Source organism: Oryx dammah, unplaced genomic scaffold (assembly GCF_014754425.2).
Source record: "Oryx dammah isolate SB20612 unplaced genomic scaffold, SCBI_Odam_1.1 HiC_scaffold_18, whole genome shotgun sequence".
In the NCBI taxonomy this organism is placed as follows: Eukaryota; Metazoa; Chordata; class Mammalia; order Artiodactyla; family Bovidae; genus Oryx; species Oryx dammah.
In genome coordinates this window covers 73,618,195-73,638,490 of record NW_024070202.1, presented here as the reverse complement: position 1 = coordinate 73,638,490, position 20,296 = coordinate 73,618,195, and the positions used below count along the sequence as shown (strand labels likewise).

Here is a 20,296-nt window from a genome sequence, read left to right as displayed (position 1 = left end):
TTATCTCTTCTTGAATGCTATTCCTTTCATTATATAAATGGAGTTTCTGACATATATTTTCCTTCTTTCTGACACATTTAACACTTCTTATAAGGTAAGTCTACTGGCAACAAATTCCCTCAATTTTTCTTTGCCTGAGAAAGTGTTTACTTAGCTACCACTTTTGAAGGACAGTTTTACTGTTCACAAGATTCTAAATTGGTATTTTTTTTCTTTCAACTTTAATATTTCACTCTGTTCTTCCTGATTGCATGGTTTCTAAGGAGAGATGTAGTGTAATTCTTATCTTTGCTTCTCTATAGCTGAGGTGTTTTTCACTGACCAATGGCTTCTTTCAAGGTTCTTTCTTTGTTTCTAAATTTATGCAGTTTGAATATGATATGCCTGGATGTGTGTTGTTGTTGTTGTTTAGTCCTAAGTCCTGTCCAAGTCTTTTGTGACCCATGGACTACATACTACAAGGCTCTTCTGTCCATGGGATTTCCCAGGCAAGAATACTGGAGTAGGTTGTCATTTCCTTGCCCAGAGGAACTTCCCAACCAAGGGATTGAACCCCACTTCCTGCATTGGGTGGAATCTTTACTACTGAGACAGAAATATATATGTATCTGTTGAGTATTTTGGTATTTCGGAGCTACCTGAATCTTTAGTTTATTGTCTGTAATTAATTTTGGGAAATTCTCAGTCATAATTACTTCAAACATCTTGTTTTTTTTCTTCTGTAATTATTCCTTTTGTAATTGTCCATTGAGTCTTGGATACTCTGCCTTCTCCTTTTCATTTTTTTCTTTTTCCCATTCAGTTTTGGGAGCTTCTATTAGCATTTTTTTTTCTGAGCTCACTGATTATTTCCTTAGCCATATCTGCTTTCATTACTCACCTGTCTTTCTGTATCCACTGTTCCCATTAGAATCATTAGTAAAATAATCATAGTTGTTTTAAATTCCTAATCTTAGAACTCCAACAACTTTGCATATTTGAGTCTTATATTGATTTTGTATCTGTTTCTTCAAATTATGCTTTTTGTTTTTTAGTATGTCTTGCAATTATTTTCTTGAAAGCCAGACATACTGTATTGGGTAAATGGAATGGAAACAAACAGATCTTTAGAGTAAGGTTTTGCAGTTATTTGGCAAGTGGTTTGGTTGTCTTTACTGTCTGGTACAACTGTAGCTGTAAGGAGCTAAATTTCCTCTGGTATACATGTTTTTATTTCCTCTGTCACACTTCAGGTTTTCTTGAAGACTTCTTAAGTAAGGTTAGAAATATATTCTTTCTGATGTATTCTATTATTTTGTAGGAGCCCTACTGATGTGATGGTAAGAGCTTGGTGGGAAAAGACAAGGAGTTCTGTAGTCCTCTGATTAAGTCTCAGTCTCTAGTGATCCCCTGGGCTATAACCTTCGTAAATGCTTCTCAGGGCCGGCTATCCCCTTCCACACCACCACTGGTTGAGAGAGGAAGGTTAGAGACAGAGATGGGTATTTCTATTTCCAATGCTGGTTGCTGCAGCTGCTGCTATCACGTCAGTCGTGTCCAACTCTGTGCGACCCCATAGACAGCAGCCCACCAGGCTCCCGTCCCTGGGATTCTCCAGGCAAGAACACTGGAGAGGGTTGCCATTTCCTTCTCCAATGCAGTAAAGTGAAAGTGAAAATGAAGTCACTCAGTTGTGTCCGACTCTTTGCAACCCCATGGACTGCAGCCCTCCAGGTTCTTCCTTCCATGGGATTTCCCAGACAGGAGTAATGGAGTGGGCTGCCAGTGCCTTCTCCTCCAATGTTGGTTAGGCTCTGGTAAAACAGCTTTTCTTGAGGACAAATCCTGTTAAGAACACCAGAATTCTCTGACATATTTTTAAATGGCTACCTTTCCTCTACTTCTGCCAAAAGCACAAGGGAATCCCATCGCTCCATCTTCACTATAAAATAGAGCTTCTAAAGGTAAAGTTCATAAACTCATGATGGTCTACCTAAAGTTGCACCCTCCCCACCAGAGTTTTAATTCAAACTCATCTACTTTGAGCTTCTGGCATTTCCTCAACTATAGTTTATTTTTTCCTACGCTGCTACCGATTCCTTGGGTTTCCCTGGTGGCTCAGACAGTAAAATAAATCCTCCTGCAATGCAGGAGACTTGGGTTTGATCCCTGGATCAGAAAGAATCCCCCTGGAGAAGGGAATGGCTACTCATTCCAGTATTCCTTCTGAATCCCTATACTTCAGTAAGTTGTGATTCCTGTATCCACTCATCTATCTCTCCAGTTTTGAGTGGAGCAGTTTTCCCTGGAATCTTAGTTCTGTGATGGATCAAAGAAAAGTTGCTGATTTTCAGGTTGTTCAATTTTTTTCCTGGTTATGTGGATAGGAATGACAAGTTCCAAGTTCCATATATAATGAACTAGAAATTAGAGGTGCTTATTTATTTTATATTTATAGAATACACAGTTCTATATACACAGCACAAATGATTTTTGAACAAATGCCTAAAATAGTGAGTTACTGAATGATTGCCATGTATACCTGGTAGACTTACATGACTATAGGAGAAAAACAATGAATTAAAAAAGATTTACATATAAAATACTGATCCCCTTTCTATCTTCTGGCTTTATCATTAACATATGTTTGCAGTGAGCTCAGGCCTGACCTACACCTCTGGAATATTTTAGCTATTTTATTATACTGGGTATTATTTTATTACCTAAATTACCAGCAGTTAATTTATATTGTTATATGGAGAATCTCATCTAGAACCAGATATTCAAAATATAATACTACTCAACAGGTAAAAAGAATAATATTTTCACTTATAAATTTTGAACAATGGGATAATAGATGCTATCATTAAACACTGCAGAATTAATTTCATGCAATACTCACTTAGTATGGAGCTGTCATAATATGCTGGAATATTGTGTTAGGAAGCTATAATGGAAGTTGAAAAAACTAAAAAATAAGCTAGGAAAATGGAACCTATGGATCTGCCAACACAAAAAGCATATGCATGTTTTAGAACCAAGACTCTGCCAGTTTTTCATGCTGTCTGAAATCTGACCTACATCAAAGTGAAGTTGCTAAATTATGATCATGAAGTAAAAGGCCAGTAGACGTTATGGCTCTAGGGACTGAAGAGCAGTAGCAAATTACTATTTTTTTCTGACTGCCTAGTCCAGGCCCAAGATTAAATTAAATGAGAGAAAGCTGTATTTAACCACAAAGTTATACAATAATAACTTCAGAGATAAAAGATACATTTGAGGTTTTTTTCAGTTTATTTTCCATTTGATGAAAGAATTCCTCATACATTATTCTTAAAAAATCCCAGTGGTAAATAATCTTCCTACCAGTGCAGTAGTTGCAGGGGACATGAGTTCAATCACTGGGCTGAGAAGATCCCTGGTGAAGATAATGGCAACCTACTCCACTATTCTTGCCTGGAAGATCCAATGAACAGAGGAGCTTGGTGGGCTACAGTCCATGCGGTCACAAAGAGTCAGACGTGAAGACAGTAGGAGTCTCCCTGGGAAAGCATACCTGATAAAATATGCCTCCATCAGCTCTATGGTGTACTTATGCTAGACATGGGTTAGGGGTTGTTGTGCATTCTTAAATTTAATTGTCACAGTACCTCTCTGAGGAACGTAGCATTGGTTCAATTTTACTAAGAAATAAAGGAGATAGTGGGATACATGGAAAGAAAGAGACTGAGAGAAAGGGAGGGAGGGAGGGAGGGAGGAAAGAAAGAGAGAGGGAGGAATGGGAGGAGAGTAGGAGCGAGGGAGAGAAGAGGGTGGAAGGGACAGAGGCAGGCAGGGAGGGGGAAAGAAGATGTGCAGCAAGGCAGACTAGACTGCTGAGATGCGGATAAATTGGCATTAATCTAGCGAACCCCTGCTGTGAAAGTAGAAGTGGAAAAGCAGAGACTGGGGCTAAAAACAAGAGAACTGGCTAAAGTACACAAGAATAAATGAACCACCAGGCTCCTATCCTGTTCTGACAGATATCCTGTTCTGAGCAGGCCTGCTCTCTTGAGAAAGTGAACCAGGTAGAAATCTAGGTTTAGGAATATCTGATTCTGTGACTGGTGATGGAAGTAAAGTCTGATCCTGTAAAGAGTACTAGTGCCTAGGAACCTGGAATGTTAGGTACATGAATCAAAGACAAATTGGAAGTGGTCAGACAGGAAACAAGAGTGAACGTGGACATTTTAGGAATCAGTGAACTCAAATGGACTGGAATGGGTGAATTTAACTCAGATGACCATTATATCTACTACTGTGGGCAAGAATCCCTTAGAAGAAATGGAGTAGCCACCATAGTCAATAAGAGTCTGAAATGCAGTACCTGGATGCAGTCTCAAAAGTGACGGAATGATCTCTGTTCATTTCCAAGGCAAACCATTCAATATCACAGTAATCCAAGTCTCTGCCCCAACCAATAATGATGAAGAAGCTGAAACTGAATGGTTCTATGAAGACCTATGGAGAAGGCAATGGCAACCCACTCCAGTACTCTTGCCTGGAAAATCCCACGGATGGAGGAGCATGGTAGGCTGCAGTCCATGGGGTCGCTAAGAGTCGGACATGACTGAGCGACTTCACTTTCACTTTTCACTTTCATGCATTGGAGAAGGAAATGGCAACCCACTCCAGTGTTCTTGCCTGGAGAATCCGAGGGATGGGGGAGCCTGATGGACTGCCGTTTCTGGGGTCACACAGAGTCGGACATGACTGAAGCGACTTAGCAGCAGCAGCATGAAGACCTATTTCATATCCTGAAAGATAATGCTGTGAAAGTGCTGCACTCAATATGCCAGCAAATTTGGAAAACTCAGGAGTGGCCACAGGACTGGAAAAGGTCAGTTTTCATTCCAATCCCAAAGAAAGGCAATGCCAAAGAATGCTCAAACTACTGCACAATTGCACTCACATCACACTAGTAAAGCAATGCTCAAAATTCTCCAAGCCAGGCTTCAGCAGTATGTGAACCGTGAACTTCCAGAGGTTCAAGCTGGTTTTAGAAAAGGCAGAGGAACCAGAGATCAAATTGCCAACATCCACTAGATCATGGAAAAAGCAATAGAGTTCCAGAAAAATATCTATTTCTGCTTTATTGACTATGCCAAAGCCTTTGACTGTGTGGATCACAATAAACTGTGGAAAATTCTGAAAGAGATAGGAATACCAGACCACCTGATCTGCCTCTTGAGAAACCTATATGCAGGTCAGGAAGCAACAGTTAGAACTGGACATGGAACAACAGACTGGTTCCAAATAGAAAAAAGAAGTACATCAAGGCTGTGTATTGTCACCTTGCTTATTTAACATATGCAGAGTACATCATGAGAAATGCTGGGCTGGAAGAAGCATAAGCTGGAAACAAGATTGCTGGAAGAAATATCAATCACCTCAGATATGCAGATGACACCACCCTTATGGCAGAAAGTGAAGAGGAACTAAAGAGCTTCCTGATGAAAGTGAAAGAGGAGAGTGAAAAAATTGGCTTAAAGCTCAACATTTAGAAAACAAAGATCATGGCATCTGGTCCCATCACTTCATGGGAAATAGATGGGGAAACAGTGGAAACAGTATCAGACTTTATTTTTGGGGGCTCCAAAATCACTGCAGATGGTGACTGCAACCATGAAATTAAAAGACTCTTACTCCTTGGAAGGAAAGTTATGACCAACCTAGATAGCATATTGAAAAGCAGAGACATTACTTTGCCAACAAAGGTCCATCTAATCAAGGCTATGGTTTTTCCAGTGGTCATTTATGGATAGGAGATTTGGACTGTGAAGAAAGCTGAGCGCTGAAGAATTGATGCTTTTGAACTGTGGTGTTGGAGAAGACTCTTGAGAGTCCCTTGGACTGCAAGAAGAACAAACCATCCATTCTAAAGGAAATTAGTCCTGAATATTCATTGGAAAGACTGATGCTGAAGCTGAAACTCCAATACTTTGGCCACCTGATGTGAAGAACTGACTCATTTTAGAGACCTTGATGCTGGGAAAATTTGAAGGCAGGAGGAAAAGACGACAACAGAGGATGACATGGTTGAATGGCATCACTGACTCAATGGATATGAGCTTGAGTAAACCCCAGGAGCTGGTGATGGACAGGGAGTCCTAGCATGCTGCAGTCCATGGAGTCACAGAGTTGGACACAACTGAGTGCCTGAACTGAACTGAACTGGTACCTCCTAGCAGGCACTATGAAAATGTTTGGTATAAAATGAAATGAGGAAGAGTAAAGTCTATAAGTTTCTGAAAGGAAGAATTAGGATCCTAAATGGCACATACCTTTGCAGGAGCAACACTAAAGGCTAAAAGCCAGTTGAAATGTAAATAACATGTAAGTGTAGAATAAACACATTTATATTTACTGATAGACAACGGCCGTAAAATTTTGCCTTGTGAGTACGCACTCAGGAAGCTTCTGCAGAATAGGTTCCACCAAAAGGAGGAAATATGATATAGAAAGTCATGAGATCAAGGAAACAATGAATATAATCTAGGAGAGAAATAAAAGCATTCATAGGATGGTGACAAAGAGAAGTCCTGAAAGAAGATCTGTGCAGATCCGGAGAGCAACGTGGTAACACTGGAGCAGAAAGACAGAGGACTTTGTCCGAAAGGGGAGGGGCTGGGCTAGGACTGCTGGACCGATTATTTCACTTATCTGATATTTTGTAATGATACTTTTTTCCTATTTATGGTAGATAGGTCAGAGATCAATTAGAAATAGGTAGCCACTTTAAATAATGAAGCACATATAAGAATAAGGCAGTTTCTAACTCCAGCAATAAAATAAGTGTAAAAGAAAGAAAATATGACCATAAAGTAAGTAAAGTGCCTTATGAAGATCAAATAAAAAATATTTACAAGTCAGAATGGCATAAATTCTGAGCACTGTATTAACACAATAAAATATAAGTCCTATGGATTGATAAGATATAAACAAAAACATAGGAGGCAGATTAATATGTGTAATATAATCATAATTATGTCTGTCTTTTATATGAGTTTATTATTTGATAATAAGCATTTAGAAACTTATGGACCAAATTGCAATTAAGTACTATTACTCAATGTTCCATATTTATGTATTCCTTAATTTTTAAAATGAACAAGTATCCAAGCATTCCTTTTAAGAATTAATTTCATATAAAATATAGATCTAAATGTGATTTTAAATTGTACACAGAACTTTGGTTTATGTGTATCATAATTTAGTTACTCTCTTTTCACTCTATGTTTAGATTGCTTTTGGTATTTTTCTATTTTATATATCCTCGTGTATAAGTCTTTGACATTAATGTGATTATTTTTCTAGAATATATGCCAGATGGAAACGTTAATAGGAAAAATTCACATTTTAAGTCTTTTGATAAATAATCCAAAGCTGAACATCAAAGATTGAAACAATTCATATCCCCCCAGCAATGTTTTACAGTTTCTAGTGTCTTACATCATGTCAACAGTGGGTAGCAAAATTCTACTTTCATATTTGACATATTTTTTTGAAGACTCTCCAACTTTGTATTTATCTGATCACAAGTGATATAAGATCATGTGTTCACATGTTGGAAGCCATGGACAATCTTCTAGATGTACCCTTCTCCCTGCCTCTCCTTGTAACTGCTGTAAATACTTCAGTCATCTCTCTTAGGCTCCCTTCTGACTGCAGAATTGAGCTCACTTACCTTCCGGTCCTAATTTTAGGTTTTTTCTCCTAAATCACAAATCTGATACTATCATTTGCTTACTTAAAAGCCCATGGAGACTAGTAATTTCCCACAGAGTAAAGTCTAAAAGTCTTAGAGCAGAACACTACATCAGCATTAATATGAGTCCAAGTATTTTCTTAAAATGTAAAAGTGTGTTTTCATGCCAGCCTTTTCTTAACAATTATAAAGAACTTGTGATGTTGCTCACTACATTCACATTACTTACCTAAGGAGTGATTAAGGGTAATATCACAAAGATGGTGACATAGGTCATTCTTGACTTTGTTCCCTCTGGTGAGAACAGCTAATAACCATCCAAGAACAAGACATCACTGAGAAAATCCTAGAATAAAGAGGTGAGGCTAAAGCACCCCTTGCATCATGGAGACCATGACACTGAATTGCAAGGTGAGAGAAGCAGTTACACATGGATATTATTGTCCCTTCCCCAGGAGGCCAGTGAATACCACATGGATGGGTCTCCCCTCAGTCTTCAGGTTCTCCAGTGAGCAAGGGGAATCCAGGGTGGACAGCCAACCCCTACCCCCAACACTGTGTGTCACTTTGTGGGAGCCCTTTCCTTGATCTTGCCCTAGACTGCAAGGGAATCTGTAGGGCTCGACCACTGGGAATCTTATGACAGAGAAGTGAGGTGGAAGGTCTTAAAACAGCCAGCACTCGGACTTGGCAGACTGAGTTCATACCTACAGTGCCCAGGTAGAAATCCCAACCAGCAACAAAGTAAAAAGATAACCAATGAAATGGGAAAAACATTTTCAAGTTATCTATCTGCTAAGGGATTAATATCTAAAATATATGAAGAACTCATATAACTTAGTAAAAAGCTCAATAACATCTACTGTGGCTATCATTTCACAATATATGTAAATCAAATCATCATGCTGTAACCTAAAACTTATACCCATTAATGTACAACAATTATATTTCAATATAATTAGCAGAAAAAAAAAGCTGTGATTAATCAATGATGTATGAATATACTGATGTAGGACAGAGTAGCATGATAAATTCTAGAAACTCACTTATTCAACTACTCATTCATTAAAAAATTTGCATTAAGTCTTTCCTATGTGCTAGACCTGCTCTAATTCCAGAAGTACAGGGATACATAGCCAACAGAGACAACAATGCCTCGTTCTTCTCTTTGTGAAGTTAACAGCAGGGAACAGGGTAAGGGGCAGAAATTTAAAAAGGTAAATTTTTTTTTTCTTTTTAAAAGAGTATTAAACAATGGTGTGCTGGTATATCAAGTCTATGGAAAAATCAAATGAACTATATAAAGCCCTATTTGTATGTTTGTGGATCTCCTATCATGGATAATTTCAAGCTACCAATGGTTTAAGAACCAGTTCACAAGATTCTTAAATATTAGACAGTTGGCTCTTGAGAGCCAGTATAAATTGTAAAAATGTAGGGTATTAGAATTTTGAGAACTGGCAACTGACTACCTGAGTTAGAATGTAAAAGAAAAACCCTGCATAACAGATGTCACTGAGCTGTAAGGTACAAATGAAGAGAGGAATCAGAAATTTGAAAATCATCTGAAAGAAAATTTCTGGAAGAAAGTGATGTGGCAAATGCACTAAGGCAGGAAATCACTTAGCACATCTGAAAAACAGAGCCAGAACATAGATTTTTCCTGTCAATGTATGGCAAAACCAATACAGTATTGTAAAGTAAAAAAATAAAAACAAATAAATAAATAAAAATTTAAAAATAATAATAAATTGATTTTTCAGTTGGGAGGTAACCTTAAGACTAAAAAGCCTCTATAGGGTGAAACCAGTATTTTGGAAAAGTTGAATTATGATCCAGAAGCAATTATAAGACCAGTCTTGGTTCTTTTATACTTCTTTGCTAATAGAGTTTCTACTTACTGGTGGGTAATTCTTGGGTGAGAGGGGTGTGGGTCAGGTATAGGAATTTAAAAGCTACCAGAAACCTGAGGTTATAGAATGCAAAATACAGCAAGAAATAAGTATGATTCTGTTTTACCAACATTTATGGTTCTGAGAGTGTTCATTCTAGACACTATAATTTATATTTCTTCTTTAATCTTACAAACCATACAAATCAAATATACTTTTAAATGCTGTTGCCATATTAATGAGTAGTAGTTTAAATATGATATAATGAAATGCATCATTGAGCAGTATTTGGATAAAACATAAATCAAATTATAGGAACAATGCAAGGGTAATTAAATCAAATTCATTTAGCATCTTTGAGAATCTTTTCCACTTGGAGTCAAGATGAAAAGAGATAATTTTGTTTTGCTTATTTTATCTGCAGCAAGTAAAGATGGAGGAAAATCTGAAACAGTAATTTAAGAATGAATCAGTTGGAGTTCAAATCCAAGCTTGAGAAGTGAACAACTACTCCTGAGCGAAAATAAATCCTATTGTGAAGAAAATGAAGATTAGTAGGATTAAATGTCACATGTAGAGGATCAAAAAGTGGATTTTTTTTTTTATTACTGAAGATGTATTTATGGGTTAATTGTATGGAGATCCGGCTCATTTGTTTTTTTATAAACTGAGATGAGTCAGAATGTCTCTGGGGCAGAAGAAAATTGTATTGCTTCTGAGAATGTGTATTATTTGTTTCAGTATTATGCATTTGCAGCTAACAGTCCCTCCCGCAAAAAAAAGATTATAATTTGATAGTCTCAGAAGGAATTACTTGTTACTGACATGGTAGTTATATTAATAGTTCCAATACTTTCTTTATCCAAGCAATTATAATTTATATACACATTCAAATTGCTTTAGTATTAATGACCAGTATTTCACAGAAAATTTTAAGAAGTTCAAGGCAATAGCTAAAAAAGTCATTATTTTTAAAAACTTCAGTTACATATAGAACATGATTGTCAAATCTAGAAATTCATTTTTTATTGTTGAAGAAATAGAAAAAAATAGCTTTGTAATTATTGATAAGCTTTTTCTAAAAGAAGCATATCTCAATTTTTATTAAATTATAGAAAACATTATTTGGAGAAGGTAATGGCAACCCACTCCAGTACTCTTGCCTGGAAAATCCCATGGACAGAGGAGGCTCATAGGCTGCAGTCCATGGGGGCACTAAGAGTCAGACACGACTGAGCGACTTCACTTTCACTCTCCACTTTCATTCATTGGGGAAGGAAATGGCAACCCACTCCAGTGTTCTTGCCTTGAGAATCCCAGGGATGGAGGAGCCTGGTGGGCTGCCTTCTATGGGGTCTCACAGAGTCGGACACGACTGGAGACTTAGTAGCAACAGCAACGGCGGCAGAAAACATTATTAAATGTCCAATGGAATTAGTTCAAAGCTATGAGTCCCAGATTATTTTACTTCATTCTTAAAAGTTATGTGTTAACTTCAGTTCAGTTCAGTTCAATCAGTCATGTCCGGCTCTTTGCGACCCCATGAACGGCAGCACGCCAGGCTTCCCTGTCCATCACCAACTCCCGGAGCCTACCCAAACTCATGTCCATTGAATCCGTGATGCCATCCAATCATCTCATTCTCCATTGTCCCCTTTTACTCCTGCCCTCAATCTTTCTCAACATCAGGGTATTTTCAAATGAGTCAGCTCTTCGTATCAGGTGGCCAAAGTATTGGAGTTTCAGCTTCAACATCAGTCCTTCCAATGACACCCAGGACTGATCTCCTTGAGGATTGACTGGTTGGATCTCCTTGCAGTCCAAGGGCCTCTCAAGAGTCTTTTCCAACACCACAGTGCTTCAAAAGCATCAATTCTTCGGTGCTCAGCTTTTTCATAGTACAACTCTCACATCCATACATGACTACTGAAAAAACCATAGCCTTAACTAGATGGACCTTTGTTGGCAAAGTAATGTCTCTGCTTTTTTAATATGCTGGCTAGGCTGGTCACAACTTTTCTTCCAAGGAGTAAGCACCTTTTAATTTCATGGCTGCAGTCACCATCTGCAGTGATTTTGGAGTCCCCCAAAATAAATTATCTCATTGTTTCCACTGTTTCTCCGTCTATTTCCCATGATGTGATGGGACCAAATGCTATGATTTTAGTTTTCTGAATGTTAAGGTTTAAGCTAAATTTTTCATTCTCCTCTTTCACTTTCATCAAGAGGCTCTTTAGTTCTTCTTCACTTTCTGCCATAAGGGTGGTGTCATCTGCATATCAGAGGTTATTGATATTTCTCGCAACAATCTTTATTCCAGCTTGTGCTTCATCTAGCCCAGCATTTCTCATGATGCACTCTATTTAAAAGTTAAATAAGCAGGGTGACAATATACAGCCTTGACATACTCCTTTCCCGATTTAGAACCAGTCTGGTGTTCCATGTCCAGTTCTAATTATTGTTTCCTGACCTGCACACAGGTTTCTCAAGAGGCAGGTCAGTTGGTCTGGTAATCCGATCTCTTTCAGAATTTTCCACAATTTACTGTGACCCACATAGTCAAAAGCTTTGGCATAGTCAATAAAGCAGAAATAGATGTTTTTCTGGAACTCTCCCATGATCCAGCAGATGTTGGCAATTTGATCTCTGGTTCCTCTGTCTTTTCTAAAACCAGCTTGAACATTTGGAAGTTCACAGGTCACGTATTGCTGAAGCCTGACTTGGAGAATTTGAGCATTACTTTGTTAGCGTGTGAGATGAGTGCAATTGTGTGGTAGTTTGAGCATTCTTTGGCATTGCCTTTCTTTGGAATTGGAAAGAAAACTGACCTTTTCTAGTCCTGTGGCCACTGCTGAGTTTTCCAAATTTGCTGGTATATTGAGTGCAGCACTTTCACAGCATCATCTTTCAGGATTTCAAATAGCTCATCTGGGATTCCATCACCTCCACTCGCTTTGTTTGTAGTGGTGCTTCCTAAGGCCCACTTGACTTCACATTCCAGAATGTCTGGCTCTAAGTGAGTGATCACACCATTGTCATTAACTGGGATGTGAAGATCTTTTTTGTACAGTTCTTCTGTGTATTCTTGCCACCTCTTCTTAATATCTTCTGCGTCTGTCAGGTCCATACCATTTCTGTCCTTTATCGAGCCCATCTTTGCATGAAATGTTCCCTTGGTATCTCTAATTTTCTTGAAGAGATCTCTAGTCTTTCTCATTCTATTGTTTTCCCCTATTTCTTTGCATTGATCACTGAGGAAGGCTTTCTTATCTTTCCTTGCTATTCTTTGGAACTCTGCATTCAAATGCGTATATCTGTCCTTTTCTCCTTTGCTTCTCTTCTTTTCTCAGCTACTTTTTAAGACCTCCTCAGACAGCCATTTTGCTTTTTTACATTTCTTTTTCCTGGGGTTAGTCTTGATCCCTATCTCCTGTACAATGTCATGAACCTCTGTCCATAGTTCATCAGGCACACTGTCTATGAAATCTAGTCCTTTAAATCTATTTGTCCCTTCCACTGTATAATCTTAAGTGTTAACTTACTTCTCTATAATTACAATAAATCTGTGAATCATATGATCTTTGCAATAAAGTGAATTAAACATATAGAACTGCTATTTAGATACAAGGTGACATAAATGCTTTAGAAATCACTTATTAAACTGCAGGATCCTGAGTAATTATAAATGAGAGAAGGAAAGTAGAGAGGGTTACCCTGTCAACAGTAGAGGCCAGATATTTACTCTGAATCCCCATGAAAATAAAATTAAGGCAACTGTTCCTGTTAGTTAGGCTAGAAAATACTCCCATCCAAAACCCTACTACCATTATTATAATTAGCATCACAATCAAGAAGAGCTCCTACTGAAGCAAGAACCAAATAGACATATTTAGCTTTGGAATTTGAAAAAAAAAAAAAAAGGTTTTTGCATATTTTACTTTGTGCATACTTACTATTTTCTGTATCTAAAATTGTTACATTTAAAAGGCAATTTGTAAACTCAGCTTCATTTAGAGTTCAGGTAATTTTCAAAATATTTTGGACCAAAATAAATCTTTAGATGGGAGTATTTCAATATTGATCTAAGAAAGTAGTCTTATGAGGTCTGTGGTAAATTATTTCAGTGTTACCCAAAGTGGTTAGCAAGTACAAAATTCTGCACAATATTAATGATCCTGATCAAAAGGAATTTAGAAAATGCTGTTAAATCAGCTTACCATGAGATCTCAGCTTTTTTCCTATCAAGATGTAAGTTATCAATCTGTGTATTAAATCTACTGAGGCATATGTTGAAATACAGCCATAAGACAGGAGGGGATCCCAGACAGAGGGAAGATTATGAGCCAATATGAGCAGGTGGAAAAGCATAATGAATCTTTTAAGAAATAGGAAAATTCTGAGTTTGGAGGAGATAAATCTGGAAAAAGATGCCAGAGCCAAACTGTGGGTATCTTGAATGACAAACTAATTCATTCAGACTTTTACAAAATGTCAGCCAGCAGTCATTGAAGATTTCCAAGGGGAGTGATTGAATAAATGTGAGAGTTTGGGAAAATCAATCTAGCTGTTAATGGATAGGTCAGTGTAGAACATGGAAAATACTAGAAGCAGGGAGTCCAGTTAGAAGGCGCTAGCAAAGAATCAGGAGTGAGATTAATATAGATGGTGAAAAGAGAATGCAAACGGAAGATGAAGAATGAGGTCTATTGCAAGAGAAGAATGGGAGAAATGAAGGAGAGCTTCAAAGATTTTTAAAGTCCCCAAGACACTGATGACTTTAGTGATCACAATGTATCCTTTTGCAGCTTCTTTATGTGTGGGTCATGCTTTATAACTGCCCACATGCCTTTCTACCATAAAGGTAACTTTCCATTCTTAGTTGGTTAACATGGCTAACTTCTAATTCAGTTTTAGGATTTCTATTTCATTTGTCAACTCATCATTCCTAAATAATTTTTATATGTTCTCTTAGTATCCTAGATAATAATTTCTCTAATATTGAATCTTTGCAACCGCATGGACTATAGCCTACTAAACTATTCTGTCCATGGAATTTTCCAGGTAAGATATTAGGCCTCCTGAAATTAGGGATCAAATTTTTCCACTGGCTATAATCAGCACAAAAGCAAATAATGGACACTCAATCACTGCTTGAACAAGGAGCATGCCTAGGAATGTTAGAAAGTTAGGAATCTTAAAAAAAAGCAGAAATGGAGAAATAGATGGAATATAAGGACTGAGGAAGGGTTGTTTTATCAAAAGTTGAGAAAGACGATAGAAATAAAATTAAGGAAAGTGATAAAAAAAAGAACTGATGAGGCAGAATTCCAGAGTGAAAGGCAGGCTGTAGAAGGCAGATCAAGTGTGGACAATTCACCCTCCTGTAGTCCAATACTTTCTACAAAGGAGGCCTTGTACTCCTCTGTTTCCTCACCTTAGCTCCTTGTGTTTCCACTCTCAAGAATGCTATTCCGTCTTGAATCTCTTTTTCCATATTTACTTGTATATATCTAAAACACTGATCAAATATCACTGTCCAATGAGACCTTCCATGGTCACTTATTTCTCGAAATCTCCAGAATAAATTTTTTCTTAAAATGCAGCCTGAAGCACTCCTACATAAAATTCACCTTGGGTGATGCTTTTGAGAAATTTGTCTTTATAGACATATTTTCTCTAATAAAAGACACAAAGATAATATAATCATTTTACAGCTCCAAATGAAGTAGTAGATTTAAGCAAAATGTAGGTGGGGTAAGATCATGGCAATTGTACCTAAACCCACTGATCAAACTGCAAGTCATAGAAAGAAAGAAAACTTGATCTCATATACTTCCTTATGGAAAGATACAACACACTCTCTACTATGTTTTTGCCAAGAAACCAGCATTTGACCAGGTTTTATCTGTAACAATCAGTTTAAAGGAAATACAGAAGACAGGAAAAATGTGAAAAGACAACACTGAGTTGTATTCAGCAAAATCTCAAATGTGTGAAACAATCCTATTTTTCAACAAACAAATTGCAAGGAGCACAATTTAAAGGGGGAGTGGAAAACCCATAGTTTAAATAAATATTAAAAGAAACTTAAAGATGTATCAGCTAAAATTGTGATACATTTGGATTTCAACAAACCCAAATTTACAAATCATTTATGAGACAAATGACCTATGAACACTGTTAACTTTTAGGCATGATGATGGCTATGTTGTTTAAGCATCATTAAACATCTTGAAATATTTTCACGTGAAATGATACGATATCTGGAGTTTGCTTCAAAATAATCCAAGGTGATGGCAGGTGTGAGGAGCAAATTGTGGTACTATGAATGAAACAAGACAGATCATTGTTGGAGTTGGATGGTAGTCACATACTTCATTTATAAATATACATTTGAAAAATTATATTTTGTATCATTTTAAAATGCAAGTTCCTGAGCCCTATCTTAGAACTACTGAGTTAGAATAGCTAAAGGAGAATCCAGAAATCTGCATTAGTAACAGGTTCCAAAGTGATGATTACACACACTAAGATTTGGAAATCTCAATCCTGAACAATGATTCCCGTTGTTCTTGTTCTTGTCAGAGACATCTAGTCAATTATATATTCATGCTCTAGTTTGAAGGATATTAATAGAAACTGTAAATGCCATATATTTTATATGTATTCAATACATATTAGTGATGTTATTCAAAATATTTATTGCTTTTCTCTCTGAATAAATATTGTAGATCTAGATTATACAGGATTTATCCATATATTCCATGATATTAGGATTGTGCAACTTCTCAGCTCCTAGCAATAATCCTATGGCCATATGGGATTTCTTTCTTGGTGGTGTTTGACACCTATAATTCCTAAAGTGCTAATGTCCTCATACATCATGCAGCAATGATAAAATTTGACAGATGAGAATAATAACCTGCTCTTTCACAGACAAATGGAAAAAAGAGAATCTTAGCATCTTGTGTAGAATATCAACACTGATTTTATTTATATATTTATATCTTCCATTACCCCTCAACTTTGCCTTTGTCTGAGACTGTCTTTGTTAGCTTGTCTGCAATGGTTCATTTATTAAGTAATCACTTTGATTTTCCTAAGAGGATATTCTTACAAAAAATATAACATTCTATTGAAAAAAAATTTCCCCCAAAACTTAGTATTCCCTATACCTTGGAACTCAAAAAAATTCTATGCTACATCTTATCCTAATACTCATCCAATATTCTAGATCTGCCACTAAGTAGCTAGGTGGTTTTGAATCTGGCCCTATTTTTACTGAGTCCTGGTTTCCTCACACATATAATCCTAAAATAAATGTCAATCTACTATTGGATCCTCTATTCTTTCTAGGAAAACGTATTTCACTTAACATTTAAACAAAAAACACAACTTTCGAGGAAAAAAACCTGGTATAACATCTCAGCAACTTAGATGAGGATAAATAAGGCCAGTTGCATATGTTGTATTCTGAAAGTAGAAATCCAGGAATATGAAGGTTATTTTCCACTTCAACTTACCTGCTTATGAGCATGGTCATAAGAATTAATATGATTGTCAAACTCCTGGTGTTTGTGGTACTGCTTGTCACATAACTCACAGTAAAAGTTTGCCTTTACATCTTCCAGGGCCTTTGCTGTGGACTTCTCCTTTTCTGGAAAATCCTTTGTAAAAAAAAAAAAAAAGCAAAAATGTTGGTTATATTTCTAATAGCATAACCAGATCTTATATTAATCAAGTTGGTAATTTAATTTTACTGTGACTCAAAGGAGATGGTTAGCCTCATTACATTTAAGAAATCTATGGCACAATGGAAGCAACTTTCAGCTTGGCCTAATCCTAAATTATCAATGAACATATAATGACTTATCCTAAAGGAGCTGAGCCCTCAGCTTCAGTATGGTCATTACTCTTTGTCTTCTTGCCACCTGTCTCCAGGTGTGATACTGCTGACCCATCTAACTATAATATCACCACCATATCTCTACCTATCCAGTGACCCATCCCCAAACTGTAAGACCTCTCTACTATAATATTTTATCGGGCATTGATTGCATTATTTTGTATTATTCACCTACTGCTTCATGTACTTTAGCCTACCTGAGATCTTAAGTGTTGGGACTTACTATTCTCTCTTTACATTGTGCCTTTCCTACCTTGAGCCTTTTCTCAACACCCAGTTCTTGGACCCTCTCGGAATCCTTTTCCATGGTATTTCAAGGAGGAGAAAGCCTCCATTATGTTGCTTATTACCAAACACATCTATGATCATTCCTACTTTGTTTTTTCACAGACATTTCTTTCTTTGATATTACCCCTTATATTTTTGTATTCCATACAATTCTGTCTTCAGCCAACTAATTTATCCAATTCACACACTCTCCCAGGGTAATCCCTTTCATACCATAGTTCAGTTCAGTTCAGTTCAGTTCAGTCACTCAGTCATGTCCGACTCTTTGCCACACCATGAAGCACAGCACTCCAGGCCTCCCTGTCTATCACCAAGTCCCAGAGTTCACTCAAACTCATGTTATACCATAGTTAGAGCCTTATTTATCCAAAATCTCTAACTTCGGCCTAAGCTTCTTCCACAAACATTAGCTCCTGCTAGACATTGCTAAAGAGTGTGTTACAATTTTCAAAATTATTTTTAATTAATTTTCATTGGGGTATAATTGCTTTAAAATGTTGTGTTAGTTTCTATTGTACAGCAAAGTGAATCAGCTATATGTATACATATATCCCCTCTTTTTTGTATTTCCTTCCTATTTAGGTCAACAGAGAGCACTAAATAGAGAGCTCCCAGAACTAGATAGTAAATTCTCATTAGTTAACTGTTTACAATTTTAACTATGCTCTATCTCAAACAGAATTTTGGCCACATAATCCCCCCACTTAAAATCCTCTTGAATTCTCTCATTGCCTATAGAATAATAGTGACAAATGCATATGTTCCCATATTACCCTCTTTAATTTTATCATCAGACATGCCATATGATATTAATAAAATTGTTTTCATGTCTATGGTTCCCATAAATCTTTTAAAGACAAGAACTGTTTTATTCATTTTTGTGTCAACAGTACCAAACATATTATCTAGCCCAGAATAGGTCCTTATTTAATATGCATGACATAAATTAATGGATAATGATGGCTTACATATTCATGCCTCTTACCATCCTGCAAGTTCTGCTCTATTATCCTAGTGCCTAGATGAAAGAACAGCTGGCATATAAAGGATGCCAAATAAATATGCATAAAGAATGGGTGAACAAAATAAAAAATGGATTTTAGCTTTGTTTCTCCAAAATGACTAACCTTCTTTGAAAAGAAACTGGGCCATAAGTCTAAATCATAGGGGTATCATTGCCCAGACAAGAAAGCGATCTGGGCAGATTCTCACAGGGTTGGATGAACTGATGAGGCAATTAATCTAGATATGGGAACATAATGATTCAAGCACCGATATGAGTCTAACACACACGGCAAGAAGCAGGAAGGGCATTAGTACATTAATAAAGAGCAAATTAGACTAAATATCCAGAGTGCCTATCTAAGAGAGTTGAAGTAGAAATCTGGTTACATTCTAGGTTAATGGGGCATATCAAAGCTACGTGATAGGATATATTCAGAAACAAGAATGTGGACACCAATTTCAAGACCAATAAACCAGTTGCTGAAGGAATTGAGATTATACAGTTACTTAATAACTGTGGGAGCAGTAGTAGTAGGCTGCTATTGACTAGTAGACTTAGAATCAGGGGAAATAATTATTTTTTCATCCAGTCTTTCTCACTAGAAATTAAGGTCTTTCTCAGTATAATTTTAGGAATTGGATTGGAATGAGTGTCTACGTTGGTTCACCCACAGTTCTTACTTTACAATGATACAGCCTCAGAAAATTGACCATGTGCTTGGACATTGAGCAACTCTGCCTCAGTTTCATTAACTGGAGTTAAGAATAATTGGAAGAAAATGTCAGAGTTTTTTCCTCTTTTTCATTCATAGTGTTAGATATACTATAAATTCTTGGCATTCCTTGCCTTCTTTGTTGAATGACAAGATATTTTTACTGGTCAAATAACCTTGAAGGCAAGTTAAGGTGAGACTTACTATCTGAAATAATTACACAGTCTTTAAACATATTCACAGTTCAGTTCAGTTCAGTCACTCAGTCATGTCCGACCCCACGAATCACAGCACGCCAGGACTCCCTGTCCATCACCAACTCCCAGAGTTTACTCAAACTCACGTGCATCGAGTCAGTGATGCCATCCAGCCATCTCATCCTCTGTCGTCCCCTTCTCCTCCTGCCCCCAATCCCTCCCAGCATCACAGTCTTTTCCAATGAGTCAACTCTTTGCATGAGGTGGACAAAGTACTGGAGTTTCAGCTTTAACATCAGTCCTTGCAAAGAAATCCCAGGGCTGATCTCCTTCAGAATGGACTGGTTGGATCTCTTTGTAGTCCAAGGGACTCTCAAGAGTCTTCTCCAACACCACAGTTCAAAAGCATCAATTCTTCAGCACTCAGCTTTCTTCACAGTCCAACTCTCACATCCATACATGACCACTGGAAAACCATAGCCTTGACTAGATGGACCTTTGTTGGCAAAGTAATGTCTCGCTTTTGAATATGCTATCTAGGCTGGTCATAACTTTTCTTCCAAGGAATA

At 37.2% G+C, this 20,296-nt stretch overlaps 1 protein-coding gene across 1 annotated transcript in view; it reads right to left on the bottom strand.

Moving 5' to 3' along the window:
- ZNF804B (zinc finger protein 804B) overlaps positions 1–20,296 on the bottom strand; it is a 562,747-nt gene that overhangs the window by 84,167 nt on the left and 458,284 nt on the right. The window contains exon 2 of the mRNA XM_040259778.1: positions 17,142–17,285. Within this exon, the coding sequence (XP_040115712.1) occupies positions 17,142–17,285 (144 nt within the window). The remainder of the gene's footprint in view (positions 1–17,141; positions 17,286–20,296) is intronic.